Below are 17,198 nucleotides of genomic sequence, written 5' to 3' on the forward strand. Positions count from 1 at the left end.
CACCTCTCCGATCTCCTTTGTTGTATAATTTGAACCAAGAGTTACTGGCTGTGTAAATGACTGTGCTAACATTGCAGGAATTCTTTAGGTACACATGCATAATAACAATGAGGTATAGCAGTCTTCTTCCTTAACAATTGTGTGGGTTTTTTTTTTTTAAAGCTTGTTGCCATACGTGTTTATTGTTTGACCCACCTTGTAAGGAGTATGATTTTTCCTCCCGCTGCCGGTCTTGTCCCACCACTGCGCCAGTCCCAAATAACACACTGAGACTCTGTATTTGATATAATGCTGTTTGGCCAGGTATTAGTTTTTTTATCGGCTAGCTCTGTTTTAATTATTAACCCATTTCTATGTATTTCCATGTGGTCTTACTGGAGAGCAGGGGCCGGTGGTTCTGTTCTCTCCCTTCTCTCCATCTTGACTCCTCCTCACTACTTCCTCTCTCCTCCTGGTCTCCTAGTCAGTCCCTCCTATCTTCCTTTTCTGTTGGCCAACAGTGCTTTATTCATTAACCAGTATGAGAAACATATATACATAATGGCATCTCCCATCACCACCTGTTTAGAGTTCTGCTAGAAAATATTTAAAGTGATGCTGTAGAATTTGGAAATTCAATTAGTAGCTATTAACTGCTTCATTATATGGAGTTAAGTTTTAGAGTTCAGTCTCCAGAGGAAAAAAACACAATATAATTTACACACTAGCAGAAAGAGGAGGATTTCTTGATTAGTTCTGAAGACAGAAAATATTTGGAGTCAAATGAAAGATGCAATTTAAAATTTCTTTATGAATAACTTTGTTGGGTTTCAATAAATTAAAAATATGAGATGGGAACTGTGGAATGTAGCTCAATTGGTGGAGTAGTTATATGCATGTGACCCTGAATTTGATTTCCAGCATTGCATAAACCCAGTGTGGTTGTTTACACCTGTTATCCCAGCACTCAGGAATAGGCAGGGGATCAGAAGTTCTTGTTTATTCTTGTTTACTTTACCAGTTTGAGGCCAGCTCGATGGGGGCTGGAGAGATGGCTCAGCAGTGCACTGGCTGCTTTTTCAGAGGACCTTTTTTCTATTCCCAACACTTACATGGTAGCTCACAATCATGTGTCACTCCAGTTTCTGGAGATCTGATGCCTTCTTGTGGCTTCAGGGCACCAGATAAGCAAGTGGTGTAAAGATATACTTGTAGGTAAAACACTAATGCATACAAAATAAAGATAAATGTTGGGGAGGAAACCCAGACAAATAAATACAAAGTATATGTTTTTCTATGGGAGTTGATCAGGCTTTTTGAATTAACGCAAACGTTTTGTATTGCCAGTTAATTCCTATGTATTTTATTTCCAGGTAAATTGTTTATGATGTAGTTTTGGTGGGAGAAGAAAGGGGTTAAAACATTTCATAACAACTTTTTACAAAAATGTCTTGATTGAATAGGTTATCCAAACTGAGTTAACAACATAGTATTTTTGGATATGCTAAGTGTTGAAATAACTTAAAAGTTCATTGGATTTTTTTTTTAAACCATTATTTAGCCGCCAACAATAGTATGCAGCATCTGCAAAAAGGATGGTCATTCAAAAAATGATTGCCCAGAGGATTTCAGGAAAATTGACCTAAAACCTCTACCACCAATGACAAACCGATTTCGAGAAATACTTGATTTAGTATGTAAAAGATGTTTTGGTAAGTGTATGGTACAAAAACTACTGAAAGTAGATTGTTAGATGTTGAATATTTTCTAATTTAAAAACAATTCAGTTTTGATTGACAGGTTTTTTTATTAATAGAAAAGGGCAAGCATAGTTACTTATTAAATGCTGACCATATTCAGGGTACTGTGTTAAATACTAAGGAAAATACAATTGAGTCTGTATGTACTACTTTGAGAATCTTAGACTGAATAATTGTGATATCTTAATACTGTAGTATAGTTATTAGTTTTTTGTGCTTACTCAGTTAAGGTCAGTTAAAGCTAGGTAAAGTTATTTAAACTAGTGTATGGGTACTACATTGGAAGGTCTAGATAGAGAACATTTTTGTCATTGCTGTGTGCTTTTGGACTGTGTGTTTGCTTGGATGAATACAAAAGACACTTACCTAATTAGCATAATTCTAGCTAAATCTGGCTGGGTATGGAAGCATGCTTTTGTAATCCTAGCACCAGGGAAGCTGAAGTGGTATTGTCTCAAATTTGAGGCCAACCTGAACTACATAGCAACACCTGTCCCAAATCTATTATGGGTTTGTCTAGGCAGTTAAGAGTAAGCAGCTCTTAGAGAGGATCCAGGTTCAGTTCTTTGGATTCACATAGTGGCTCACAATCACCTGTGACTCCAGTTCTGTGGTATTCAATGCTCTCTTGGCAGGTACCAGGCAGGCACATGGTGCACACACATGTATGGAGGTAAAACACTCATACATATAATAAAAATCTGTTAGGTACAGGTAAGAGTCTGGTATGATCATATGGTATTTCTTTGGGGGAAATAATGGTGGAATAATTAGATCATTTTTTAAATTTTATTTATTTTTATGATATATATTAGTATGTGAGTATATATATATGTGTGTGTGTGTGTGTGTGTATATGTGTATATGAGGATATATATGATATATAAGAGCATCTGTACATGTGTAATGCAGTGCCCATGGAGGCCACCAGAGGGTGTCAGATCCCATGGAACTGGTGTTAAAAAAGGTTTTGAACTGCTATGTGGCTACTAGGAATTGAACTCTGATCCTCTGGAAGAGCAACCAGTGCTCTTAACGGCTGAAACATCTCTCCAGCCCCATAACATATTTTCTTCTTTTTTCCTTCTCTTTTTTTTTTTTTTTTTGTTTGTTTTTTAAATTTTATTTTTGAGACCAGGTTTCTCTGAATAGCCCTGGCTGTTTCAGAATCGTCTTTAGACCAGGCTGGCCTTGAGCTCAGAGATCCACCTGTCCTACCTAGTTGATAGTATGTTTTTTTTTTTTTTTCAGAATGGCTTTATTAAACTATAGTTTACTACCTCTGTAATTAGTCATTTTTTTATTTTATTGTTCATTCATGGAAATCTTATAGTTTTGGGTGTAATCCAATATAACTTGTTGGAGCTCGTGTTTCTAACATAACCTCATCAGTGTGTGGGTTTTTATTCATATTTTAGGTTTCTTTGGGAACTACAAGATACTCCAAGCTTATTGTATATATTTTCTGACTTAGTACTAAAGTTGGACTTTTCTCCAAGGTACCTTAATTTCTTTTATTGGAGAATAGTATTAGAATTCAAGATGTGAGTTGAAGTTATTTTGTTGTTGATGTGTAGCCTTGGGTAGCCCAAATTTGAAGCATCCCTGCTTCTGCCTCGAGTGCTGTGTTTAAAGGTTTGTGCCACTACACCTATCATGTGTTCTTAACATTATTGGAATGTTGCTTTTAGACTCTCAGAACAAGAAAACACATGTGTAAGTATTAAGTGTATACATACTTACCTATATATTTTTTTTCATGCAGTCATCTTATCTAATGATTTCACTAGTCTCTTCTTTGATTCTGAGCTACTACATTTTTCATTCTTTCATCTTCTCCAGTAAGGAGAAACCCAATTCTTACAATCTACCACTGAAAATTATTTAATTGTTTTATTTCAATACACCTGTATTAGCAGTCTCAGAACTATTAAACTTAATTTAGAGTTGAGCGTTTGTATAGCTTCTCTTGGCCTTAAACTTACAGATTGCACTCATTGTCTTTTTTCTCTATGCTGTTTGTTTGGTTTGGTTTTGGTTTTCAAGAAACAGGATTTGTTTTGTGTAGCCTTGGCTGTGATAGAACTAGCTCTACTGACCAGGCTGGCTTTGAACTCAGAGATCCACCTGCTTCTGCCTACAAGTGCTGGATTAAAGGTGTGTGTCGCTACTACTCAGCTGTTTTTGTTTTTGCTTTTCTTTTGTTTGTTTTTTTTTTTTTTAAATAACAACAGGGTCCCTGTAATTTAAAAAAAAAAAAAATCTACTCCCTTGACTGGATGCTTTTTATACATTTATAAAATAGATGCTTTCATCACAGTCTCTATACCACCCTGAGATCCTCCTGATCTTGAATCATTTTGTAAAATTTGTATACCGTAAAACAGTTTTATTAATTTTTTAGTTTAGCCTTCAAAGTAAAGGTTTCCTTGTAATCATTATAAATATGCCATTATACTTTGTTCTCATTCATTTTGGTTTTCTTGTAGTGCTCTTGGTTCCATTATTTTTTGTTATATTTTAATCATGATAAGCTAAATTTCAAAGGGATCAACTTAAAAATAGGTTTATTTGGGCCCAATATTTGAGGGGTTCAGTCTAGGAGCCATTGGTTCTGTCACTTTGTGCCTATGATGAGGTGGCATATTGTAGCAGAAGTGCATGGTATAGCAAAACCATTACTCTCAAAGTTGCTATGCTGAAGAGAAGAGAAAGTACATCGGATTCCAAAATTCCCCCTCTTCAAGGGCGTGTCCTTCATGATTGAAAGGCTTCCTACTATTGTTAGACCTCTTAAAGGTTCTTTATCTCAGCTGGGCATGGTGGCGTGCACCTTTAAACCCACCACCCCGGAGGCAGAGGCCTAGCAGGTGGATCTGTGTGAGTTCCAGGCCAGGCTCCAGAGCTACACAGAGAAACCCTGTCACAAAATAAAAAAGTAAATAGTGAAAGTACTGAGTCAGAATTTTTAGGTTAAAAACCTGAAGGAAGTTTTATATTCTGTTTTTCTCACTTTTGTTTCTTTTTTTCATATAGATGAATTATCACCACCTTGCTCTGAACAACACAACAGGGAGCAAATTTTAATTGGCTTGGAAAAGTTTATTCAAAAAGAATATGATGGTATGTCATAGGTTAAAAGTTGGTTGTTACTGTTATCACATGGTTTTGATTTAATTGACTTAAGATATTTATTAACAATTATATGTTAAGTACTATTTTGGTTTCTGTGGCAATATTACACATAAAAGAGAAACTGCTTTCATGAGTATATTTAAGAGGGGATAGCAGTCAAATTAAATAGGTACAACTATGTCAGTAAATAGTAAATGCTATTAAAAGTGTGGTGATAAATGATAGGTTGTTAGTAAATCTCTCATGAGGTAGCATGAGTTGAGTCTTAATAGTAGGAAGGAACACATTAATCCCAGAACTTGGGAGGCAGAGGCAGGCGGAACTCTTGTGAGTTCGAGGCTAGCCTGTTCTACAGAGCTAGTTCCAGGACAGGCTCCAAAGCAATACAGAGAAACCCTGTAACAAGCAACCCCCCCCCCCCCCCCAAAAAAAAAAAAAACCCGTATTATATGAATTTCCAAGGAGAGAACATTATAAAGAAAGGGCAGATATCAATTCTTAGATTATGTCTGATGTTTTTTAAAACTGAAATTCCACTGTGTTTGGAGTGGAATGTGTAAGAAAAGTTGTAATAGAAAGATGTGGTCATAGAGATATTCTGAAGATTAGATGATTAGAACCATTTGGACATTGGTAGAAGAGCATTTTGTTTAATGAAAGCTATGTAGAATTTTTTAGTATTAAGTGATACAGGAGGTTTATGATCAAATATTTTAGAAATATTTATAGTAATTTATTTAGATCTGGGTAAATGGCTCACTTGTAAGTGTGAGGACCTGAGTTTTATTCCCAGGACCAATGTAAAAACATAGGGTGCAGGTGCTGGAGACATGGCTCAGTGTTTGAGAACACTTGTTCTTCCCAGAGAACCTGAGTTTGATTCTGAACATTGTAATCTAGAGATTCAACACTTTTTTGTTCTCTACAAGTATGTACATCCATTTGCACATACATGCCCACACACAAATGTCATATTTATAATCTCAGTACTGAGGAGGAAGACACACAGGTCCTGTGCTCACTGGCCAGCTATTCTATTTATTTTTATTTTATGTGCATTTATGTCTTGCTGTGGGTGTCAGGTCCCCTGGGACTGGAATTACAGACAGGTGTGAGCTGCCATGTGGGTGCTGGGAATTGAACTCTGGTCTTCTGGAAGAGCAGTCAGTGCTCTTAACCACTGAGCCATCTCTCCAGACTGGCCAGCTATTCTAAATGATGATGTTTAGACCAATCTTAAGTCTTCCCTGTCTCTTTTAAATAAAACTCATACTCAATTTTATTTGATCATAATAGCCTTTTTGAAGAATATTTTGTGTGTTTGAAAAATAAAGACTCATGTTTAAAGTATTTTATGTTGAGGATACTTTAAATGATTTTATTTTAGTAGAATTCAAAATAAAACTAATAAAAATAAGGAATTCTTGGGCTAGCTGAATTTGATTCTTAGATCCACGAGGTGGATAGAGACAACCAACTTCTGTGAATTGTTCTCTACTCTCCACATGTGTTGTGGTGAATGTACACATGTGTACAAATAAAGTTTTAAAAATATGCTGACTATTGGTGGCACATGCCTCTAATCTCAGTAGGCCTTGAACTCACAGAGATCCACTTGCCTCTGCCTCCTGAGTGCTGGGATTAACAGTGTGTGCCACCACTACCTGCCTCAGTTTTTCTTAGTCATCAACCTAAGCCACAGTCTATAGGGTTCCTCAATAGAAGAACTCTTGTTCTAGCTGTGTGACACTTATTTTATTTTTTATCATTTCAACTCTATTTAAACAATATTATTACTACTTAGACAGAAAAGCTAGAAAGGAATCATTTTCATAATAATCCATAGGTAAAATTGCCCAGTAGAACGGGATGTTTCCATGAGATAAACACACTGCATTACAGGCAGTGGGGAGCTCCCCACACCCATTGACACCATGCTAGATACCAGACAAAGATGGAAGCAGCAAACATTAAAGGCATAGTAGAAGCAAAAATCCTTCTGGGGTCTGTGGTCTTGGGATCTTGCCTATCCAAGATTTACCCATTAGGGAGTTACCTCCTAGGGGGCTAACACCTAGTGGGCTCCTCTGACAAGACCAGTGGCATACTTTGCCATGACCCAACTAATAATATAAAAGTGTAATTAAACTTTAAGTTATACCTTGTTTGAAAAGTAGGTATTATAGAAGAACTCTTAAACGAAAAGGAATAACTCAACATGATTTATATCTACTGAATTACAGTGACTACGGAAGGAAAATTAATCCTTTGTATTGAGGTGATAATTTAAAAGTACTTGAATTATACACTGAGAGAACTAGTTTACTTTTAAGAGATGAGTTATAGATTATCAGATATTGAGCTTAACCTTTGGTGCTGGTGTTAAAGAACAACGGTGGGGGTTGATAGTTGAGTTGGAAGAAGCTGATAGTCTTAGTGATTGGCTTATGCAGGTTGAGCAAGGTATTAAAGACCTCATATATTTCTGGTGAGCATCTAAGTGGATAATGATACTGTTCGTGGAGAATTAGTGTTTCAGTTACTTGTCTCCTTGCTTTGACAAAATACCTGAGAAAAGTAATTTAAGGAAGGATTTATTTTGGCATATAGTTTCAGAGACTAGCATTTATCACTGCAACAGGAACATGAATGAGACAGGTGGTCACAATGTATCCAGTTAGGAAACAGGAAATGAATGCTTGAGCAGGAGACAGCTGGTCACAATGTAGTTAGGAAGCAGGGAATGATGAATACTTGTGTTCAGCTTAATTTCTTCTTTTTATTTAGTCCATGGAATTCTATCACCCACATTAAGGGTGGGTCCCACCACCTCTTTTAAAATAGTCAGATAGTACCTCATAATCATGCCTATCAATCTCCCATAAAACTGACAATCAACTTTACCAATGACAGTTTGGATTATAGTAATAATAGAAGGCCAGGGTGGGGTAGATAGTATAGCCATGTTCAATTGAAAAAAATAATGCCATTAGCTACTTGGGTGTAAGAACCCCAGTAAACGATCCTAGCCGTGGTTGGATGTTTTGGAATTTCTCATGTGTCGCTTTGTTAAGCTATTAGTAGATGTTAGATGACCCCTCTAACCTGCTCATTGACTTGTTTTCTTGAGCTTAGAAAAGGCAAGATTGTGTTTATTTGGTTCTTCAAAGAATGGATTTGGATTCCGTGATAGTGATCTGGATATTTGTATGACTCTGGAAGGCCATGAAAATGCAGAGGTAAGAGTTAATATTTGGAAGGGATTTGACTGTTTTTGTCTAATTAATTTTATACATGATATTGATTATACATGTTATTATTTTTTTTTGTATCTTTGTTAGTGGTGTTTAAGATGTAGAAGTATTAGCATTATGGATTTAGAAGGTATTCAAACTCAGGTATTGATTCTTTGTGGATTTCACGTCATACATTTTAATCCTACTTATCTCTGTCTCCCCACATCTGCCCTTAGAACCTCCCCCAAATCAAAATCAAATTTAAAAGAAAAACAAAAAAGACAAAGAAACAAACAGAGAAGAAACTTGTTCTGGAAGGTGTTGTGTGGCTCGTTGAGTCACACAGTTTATTCCATTTATCTTTACTTGCAAGTTTTATTGTCATTGGTCTGGCTCTAGGTCTCTGGCTCATGCATAATGGGCTCTCACTGGGGCTCCTCTTTGATACCCTGTTGTTGTTCTGTGTCATGGAGATCCTGCTGTTTTGGATCTGTAGGTTTGTCCCCTTCACATGCTCCAGCATTTTATAGATTTAGTATGGAGGTTGTGTTGGGCCAGTTCATAGCCCTGGTAGCTGGGTTGGTCAGCTGGCCAGCTTTTTCTTATCATCACTACCCAGGTGAGCTCCCCAGCACTGCTTTGGCTAGCTTACCCAGTGCAGCCTACAGCTAGGAGTCAAGCCAGTTCTCATGCTCCCAGGTCCAGGTCCCCTACATTCCCATTACCAGAGCCAGTTCTACTGTCCACGCAAGGTACAGGGCCCCCTCTTCTGATTGCTTTGGGAGCATACAAGTGTGAGGCATGCAGGATAGGCTCACCTGCATCCCTGACAGCAAGGTGAGCTCTAGTGTGCAGAGCCTTGATGTGGGATATCATTTTATATGCTGCAAATATATGTTGCTTTTATTGGTTGATGAATAAAGCTTTTTGTGCTAATGGTTAACCAGAGTAAAGCCAGGTGGGAAATCTGAACAGAAATCGGGGTCAAGGAGGCACCATATAACTTCCAGGGAGACAAGATGCCAGGGAATAATACATCACCGGTAAGCCACAGCCATGTGGTGTTACACAGATAAGTAGAAATGGATTAATTCATAAGAGAGCTAGCAAGTAATAAGCCTAATCCATTGACCAAGCAATTATAAATATATGTTGAGTGTGATTGGTTATTTTATAAGTGTCTGTGGGGACCCGGTGGGTGGAGAGAAACTGGTCCACTATAGAGCTGTCTTTCCCTAGTGTGGGGCCAGCTCTCCCTTGAGGGATAGGGATAGCTTGCCTGCTGCAGTATTCAGCAAGGGACAGGGCCAGTGAAGGACAGGGCCAGGTCAGCACAGCATGCCCTGTGTTAACATGGTCCATGCACATAACCACAGCCCTCAGGTGCAGCAGGACTATGTGCAGGATGCTACAACAGCCCTGGTGGCCCTAATTCAGCAGAGCCCCAGTGCCGCCTACAGCTAGTAGTTGAGCATGGCCCTCGGCACCAGACCTCAGGCATCTGCAGAGCCCTTGGTGGCAATATGAGTCAGGCACCACCCTAGATCCCAGCCACCATGGAGCCATGGACATGGATATTCATCCTGTTTTAATGTAACAACTAGTTTTTTGAGACTTTCAAAAGTTCAGTAATGATTGAACTGGGTGCAAAAGTTAGCTTACCATAAGTTACAGTTCTTAAATTATAACCAATGAAAAGCTGGTACTTCTATTTGGTTATAGGCATTGATCTTGGTTACTCTGTTTCTGTCTCTGCTATGTACTGTCAGTAGAAAATATAGTCGTCTAATTTATAAATGGATTATATTCTAAAAATTAATTATAATTTTGGGGTACTTACATCTTTTCCATAGAAGCAATGTTACAACGTCCACAGGTTGGAAATTTTACTCTGGGTTGTATAGGAAACTACCATTTATTGAGTTGCTCTATATAGTTTTACATGCTTTATCATTTTTCATTCTTAACCCATTTTGAGATAGATACCAATTACCCCATTTTCAAATGCTTCAAAAGGCCATTGAAATGGTACAGTAGTAAAAATGCTTTTTTCCAAGTCTGACAACCTAAGTTTGATCCTGGGATCCACAGTGGAAAGACAGAACTAGTTTTATCAGTTGTCCTCTGACCTCCATATGTGCCATGATGCTTCCACCTTCCTTCATACAGAAATTGTCCACCTCTCAAAGGGAAAAAAAAAAAAACCCGACAAATTGATTTATGTAATCACATCTCACTCTCCTATACATGTTGTAGCCAGCATTTGTGTCTAGGGCTCTGTGGCTCCTGCTTTTCATATTATATCTCACTGCCTCTTTGTAATATTTTTTAGCCCAAATGTAGCTGAATATAGTATTAATAGCAATGGAGAACTTAACCTAAACTTTATGAAGTTGGAAGCTCTCTGAATAACCAAACAGGAGATGTTTTTCCCAGTGCAGTCTCAGCAGTGGGATTATAGGGATGCTTTTCTTCTTTGTGAATGAAAGTGTCCAAGCTCTAGTGAAGAAAGGGACTGACTGAGTGGGGAAGAAGTGTTTTAGACCATTGTTGGAGCATTAGACCATTGTTGGAGCAATTAGATGAGCAGTGGACCCTTGTAGAGATTTTTTTTTTAATGGTTTTCTGAGACAGAATTTCTCTTGTAGCTTTGGAGCCTGTCCTGGAACTCACTCTGTAGACCAGGCTGGTCTCAAACTCTGCCTGCCTCTGTCTCCTGATCCTTGAGATTAAAGGTGTTTGCCACCACTGTGGGGCCTTGTAGAGATCTTTGGCCAATGTATCAATTGGCTTTTTAAAAAAATCAATAATTGTGTCTCAGATAAAACTCATTGGACACAATGAGTCACTTTTGTTTTGTTTTTTACCTATGCTGTGCTTTGCTATGCTATAGTACGTTATGACAGAATATCATGTAGTTCTGGCCTAGAACTTCTCATATTCTTGACTCCTAAACCCATATTCTCAGCCCTGCTGTTAGAATTTATGATTCGGAATCAGGTACCATTTGTAAGATAGGAACAAGATCAAGATTTTTGGCATCTGTAGTGGTATCAGTGTATCTTCTGTTAGATAATATTCACAACTGGAGAATTGGCTGAGCAATTAAAAGTGTGTGTTACTTTTCATACAGAGGTCCCAAGTTTGATTTTCAGCATCCAAGTCAGACAGTTCAAAAGCTACCTGTAAGTCCAGCTCCAGGGGATTATAGACCTTGAGCCTCCTTAGGGCACCCATACATGGAGTATGTGTGTGTGTGAGCACACATACATACATACACACACACACACACACACACACACACACACACACACCCATATACTCATGATTAAACAAAAATCTTTTAAAAGAAATAATCCAGGAGAATAGTGCAGGTATGTGTTCCTGAGGCAGTTCTTCCAGGAGATGATTTTAAAATTGGTAGACCTGGAGTAAATATGGCAGTGGTATCTGATACTTTTTTCTGACTCTTAAAATTTTATTTACCATCATCATTTTGTGTGTGTGTGTGTGTATGTGTATATGTGTGTGTGTGTGTGTATATATGTGTGTATGTATGTATGCCTGTGCCTGTGCCTCCTCAGTTGTTAGGTATGTAGAAGTCAGAGGATAATCCTCTGGGAGTTACTTCTCTTTCTGTTGTGGATTCAAGGATTGAACTCAAGGTATCAAACTTTCATGGTCATTTTGCAAGCTTAGTGTTTGTTTTATAAAGAAACTTGATCCCATCATTCTGGGTAAAAGGCTGGTGGATTTCTGTGAGTTTCAGGCCAGCCAAGGCTACACAGAGCAACTTTGTTGTGCACCCTCCCCCTTCCTCAAGAAGCCAACTGAAGAGTTGTAATACTGTCTTTATCTTTAAATTCTCATTTATGTGGAAGGAGGTTGCCCTTCTCTATATTGAAGAGCAAAAACTAATGGATCAGGAAAGAGAAATTTAGGTATCTTCTTTATTAACTTTAACATTTTGATTTGGATTAAATACATGCAAGTTGAGAAAATTAAAAAGAATAAAATAGTTTATACCAGATGAAATATTATTAACTCTGAAAAGTTTGTCATAATTGTATATTTTATACAGTAAAGAGCAGTTACCTCTTCTTTTTAGTGTATGTAAATTAGTAACTGATGATTCTGTTGAAATCCCCAGTTTTACCTGCATAGGCTCTTTCTTGTAATTAAGAAATATAAGTTGAATATATATAAAAGTGATTTGATAATGCTAATTGGGGTTGATTTTTATGCTCTTTAACATAATACAGTTAATTTATAAAGCAATTTTTTTTCTTTTTCTTTTTTATTTTTTACATTTCAATCCCAGTTCCCCCTCCCTCCTCTCTTCCCGCTCTCCCCACATATCCCCATCCCATCACCTATCTGCTCTTTAGAGACGGTAAGGCCTCCCATTGGGAGTCTACTAAGTCTGTCCCATCATCTCACTGAGGCAGAACCAAGGCACCTCCTCACCCCCACACCTTTGTGTCTATACTGGGCAAAGTATCTCTCCATATACAATGGGCTTCACTTAGTCTGTTTGTGCATTGGAGTTAGATCTTGGACTCACTTCAAGTGGCCTCATATATTGTTCTAGCTGCACCATTGTCACCTATATCCAGGGAGTAGAGTTCAGTCTTATGCAAGTCCCCCATTTGTCAGACCTGAGTCAGTGATCTCTCCCTAGCTCGGGCAGCTGATTCTGTGGGTTTCCCCATCATGGTCTTGACTCCTTTTTTCATACTGTTGCCCCTCCCTCACTTCAATTGTACTCCAAGAGCTTGGCCCAATGGTTAGTTGTGGATTTCTGCATCTGCTTCCATCTGTTTCTGAAAGAGGGTTCTAGCTTCTCTGAGTTATGGATTGTAGGCTGGGTTTCTTTTGCTTTATGTCTGGTATCTACTCATAGTAAGTACATACTATATTTGTATTTCTGAGTCTGGGTTATCTCACTCAGCATGTCCTTTTTCTAGTTCTATTCATTTACCTGCAAATTTTAGGATGTCATTGTTTCTTACTGCCACATTTTCTTTATCTGTTCTTTTTGTTGATGGACATCTAGGTTGTTTCCAAGTTCTGGCTATTATGAATAATGTTGCTGTGAACATAGTTGAACAAATGTCCTTATGGTGTAAATGTGCTTCCTTTGGGTATATGCCCAAACGTGGTATTGCAGGGTCTTGAGGTAGGTTGATCTCTAATTTTCTGATTTTCACAATAGCTATAGAAGTTTGCACTCCCACCAGCAACAGAGGAGCGTTCCCCTTTCTCTAGCTGTCATCAGTGTTTTTGATCTTAGCCATTCTGTTTGGTATAAGATGGTATCTCAGTGTTGTTTTGATTTGCATTCCCCTGGTGACAAAGGATGTTGAACATATCTTAAGTGTCTTTCAGAAATTTGAGATTGTTCTGTTGAGAATTCTCTGTTTAGATCTGTACCCCATTTTTAAATTGAATTATTTGGTATTTCAATGTCTAGTTTCTTGAGTTTTTTTTTTTTTTTTTTTTTTTTGGGGGGGGGGAAATCAGCCCAAATGTGGGGTCAGATGTGGGGTTGGTGAAGATCTTTTCCCATTCTGCAGGGAGCCATTTTTCTTGATGACTGTGCCCTTTGTTTTACAGAAGCTTCTCAGTTTCAGGAGATCCCATTTATTAATTGTTTCTCTCAGTGTCTGTGCTACTGGTGTTCTATTTATGAAGTGGTCTACTGTGATGGATTTATGTTGAGGTCTTTGATCCATTTGGATTTGAGTTATGTGCATTCTGATAGCTATGGATCTATTTGTATTCTTCTACATGTGGATGTCCATTTATACCAGCACCATTTGTTGAATATGTTTTCTTTCTTCCATTTTATATTTTTAGCTTCTTTGTCAAAAATTAGGTGATCATAGACCAATTTGATTTCTTTGGTCTACCTGTCTTGTTTTTATGCCAATACCAAGCTATTTTCATTACTATAGGCCTATAGTAGAGCTTGAAATCAGGGATGGTGGTGTTCCCAGAAGATCCTTTATTGTACAGTGTTTTTTGGCTATCCTGGGTTTTTTGTTTTTCCATATGTAGTTGTGTATTATTCTTTACAGGTCTGCGAAGAATTGTGCTAGGAGTTTGATTACCGTTTTTACTATGTTGATTCTGCCTATCCAAGAACATGGGAGAGCTTTCCATTTTCTGGTATCTTCTTTAATTTCTTTCTTTAAAGACTTGAAGTTTTTGTCATATATGTCTTTCAGTTTGGTTAGTGTTGCCCCAAGATATTTTATTTGTGGATATTGTAAAGGGTGATGTTTCTCTGATTTCTTAGGCCATTTATCTTCTGTATATAGGAGTGCTACTGAGATTTTTTTCTTTTGAGTTAATCTTGTATCTTGCTACATTATTGAAGGTTTTTATCAGTTGTAGGAGTTTACTGGTAGAATTATTGGGGTTGCTTATATAAACTACCATGTCATCAGCAGATAGCAAGTTTGTCTACTTCTTAACTGATTTGTAACTCCTTGATCTCCTTTTGTCATCTTATTGCTCTAACTAGAACTTTGAGTTTGGTGAATGAATATTGAGAGATTAGAGAGCCTTGTCTTGTTCTGATTTTCACTGGGATTGCTTTGATTTTTCTCTCCATTAAGTTTGATGTTGACTGTTGGGTTACTTTATATTGTCTTTATGATGTTTAGATATATTCCTTATATCCTTATTCTTTCCAAGACCTTTATCATGAAGGGGTGTTGAATTTTGTTGAAGGATTTTTTTGAACATCTAGTGAGATGATCATGTGGTTTTTCTTTTTCAGTTTGTTTATATGGTGGATTACATTGACGGATTTTTGTATGTTGAACCATCTCTGCATCTGTGGGATGAATCCTACTTGATCCTGGTGGATGACTTTTTTGATGTATTCTTGGATTCTGTTTGCCTTTATTTTATTCAGTAATTTTGACCTGTAATTCTCTTCCTTGGTTGTGTCTTGTGATGTTGGGTATCAAGGTAGCTGAAGCCTCGTTAAAAATAGTTTGGTGATGTTCCTTCTGTTTCTGTTGTGTAAAATAATTTGGGGAGTATTGGTATTAGTTCTTCTTTGAACATCTGGTAAAATTCTTCACTGAAACCATGGGCCTGGGATTTTTTTAGTTGGGAGATTATTGATAACTATTTTGAATTCCTTAGAGGTTACAGGTGCATTAAGTTGTTTATTTGTTCTTTATTTTTTGGTATGTGATACTACCTAGAAAATTGTCCATCTTTTTAAAGTTTTTCAATTTTGTGGTGTACAGGTTTTTTTGTTTTTTTTTTTTTTTTTAAATATTTATTTGTTTATTATGTAGTGTTCTGCCTGCCTATATTCCTGTATGCCAGATGAGGGCACCAGATCTCATTACAGATGGCTGTGAGCCAACATGTGGTTGCTGGGAATTGAACTCAGGACCTCTGGAAGATCAGTCAGTGCTCTTAATGTCTACACTATCTCTCCAGCCCCAGAGTAAAGGTTTTTGAAATACGATCTGATGGTTCTCTGGATTTCCTCAGTGTCTGTTGTTATGTCCCTCTTTTTGTTTCTGATTTTGTTAATTTGGATATTCTCTGTCTTTGTTGAAGTTGTCAAGGAACCAACTCTGTATTGTTTTCTTTGTTTTTTATTTTATTGATTTCAACCCTTAATTTGCCTATTTCTTGCCATCTACTCATTCTGGGTGAGTTTGCTCCCTTTTGTTCTAGCACTTTTAGTTGTTCTGTTAATTCACTAGTGTGGGATTTTCCCGTTCCTCAATGTAGGCATTGAGTGCTATAAACTTTCTTGTCAGCATTGTTTTCATTGTGTCCCTTAGGTGTGGGTATGTTGTGTGATCGTTTTCATTAAGTTTTAGAAAGTCTCTAATTTCTTTATTTCTTCCTCACCCATTGTTGGTTCAGTTGATCACTGTTCAATTTGTGTGTGTTGTGGGCTTTTTGAAATTAAGGTTACTGTAGAATTCTTACTTTAAGCTGTGGTGATGTGTTAGGATACAGGGGTTTATTCCAGTTTTATTTATTTATTTATTTATTTTTTTTGCATCTGTTGAGGTTTGCTTTGTTACTGAGTATGTGATCTATTTTTGAAAAGGTTCCATAAGGTGCTTAAAAGAAAGTATATTCTTTTGTGTTTGGGTGGAATGTTTGAGTCATAACATCCGTTTAGTTCCCTTATTTCTCTGTTATACATCTGTCTGGCAGATCTGTCTAGTGGTGAGTGTGGGGTGTTAAAGTCTCCCACTGTTAGTGTGTGGGGCTTGGTTTGTGATTTAGCCTTTAGTAATGAGTCTTTTACAAATGTGTTTGGGGTATAGATGTGATGAATATGAAATGCCCTTTATCTTTTTTGATTGATTTTAGTTTGAAGTCTATTTTGTTAGATATTAAGATAGCTATACCAGCTTCTTAGGTCCAGTTAATTGGAAAAAAATTTTTTCCTCAACCCTTTACTCTGAGTTAGTGAGGTCGAGGTGTATTTCTTGTATGCTATAGAAGGATGAATTTTGTTTTTGTATCCAATCTATTAGCCTTTGTCTTTCTATAGGTGAATTGAGACCATTCATACTAATAGATATTAATGACCAGTGATTGCTAGTTCCTGTTATTTTTGTTTTTGTGTGTTCATTTCCCTTCTTTGGTGTTTGCACCATAAGCTTATCCATTGCCTGTGTTCTTGCAGATGTAGTTAATTTCCTTGGATTGGTGTTTTCCTTCTAGTACTTTCTGTAGGGTTGGGTTTGTGGACAGTTATTGTTTAAATCTGGATTTATCATGGAATATCTTGTTTTCTCCATCTATGGTGATTGAAAGCTTTGCTGGAAAAAGTAGTCTGGGCTGACATCATCCCTGGTCCCAGGGATGTCATCTGACCAGGACTTTCTGGCTTTCATTGTTTCCATTGAGAAGTCAGGTCTAATTCTGATGGATCTGCATTTATATGTTACCTGGCTTTTCCCCTTTTGCAGCTCTTAATATTCCTTTTTTATTCTTTTTGTTTATTGTTTTGCTTTTATGTGGTGAGGAACTTATTTTTGGTTCAGTCTCTTTGTTGTTCTATAAGTTTCTTGTACTTTGGGATAGGCAT

The 17,198-nt window shown here is 37.3% G+C and overlaps 1 protein-coding gene across 8 annotated transcripts in view; it reads left to right on the forward strand.

Annotated features, from left to right (window-relative positions):
- Tut4 (terminal uridylyl transferase 4) overlaps positions 1 to 17,198 on the forward strand; it is a 112,016-nt gene that overhangs the window by 59,558 nt on the left and 35,260 nt on the right. For all 8 annotated transcript variants that reach the window (XM_051188417.1, XM_051188416.1, XM_051188419.1 and 5 more), the window contains 3 exons: positions 1,541 to 1,691; positions 4,776 to 4,862; positions 8,010 to 8,113. In XM_051188417.1, the coding sequence (XP_051044374.1) occupies positions 1,541 to 1,691; positions 4,776 to 4,862; positions 8,010 to 8,113 (342 nt within the window). The remainder of the gene's footprint in view (positions 1 to 1,540; positions 1,692 to 4,775; positions 4,863 to 8,009; positions 8,114 to 17,198) is intronic.

The sequence above is a fragment of the Phodopus roborovskii genome, unplaced genomic scaffold, assembly GCF_943737965.1.
Source record: "Phodopus roborovskii unplaced genomic scaffold, PHOROB, whole genome shotgun sequence".
Taxonomy (NCBI): Eukaryota; Metazoa; Chordata; class Mammalia; order Rodentia; family Cricetidae; genus Phodopus; species Phodopus roborovskii.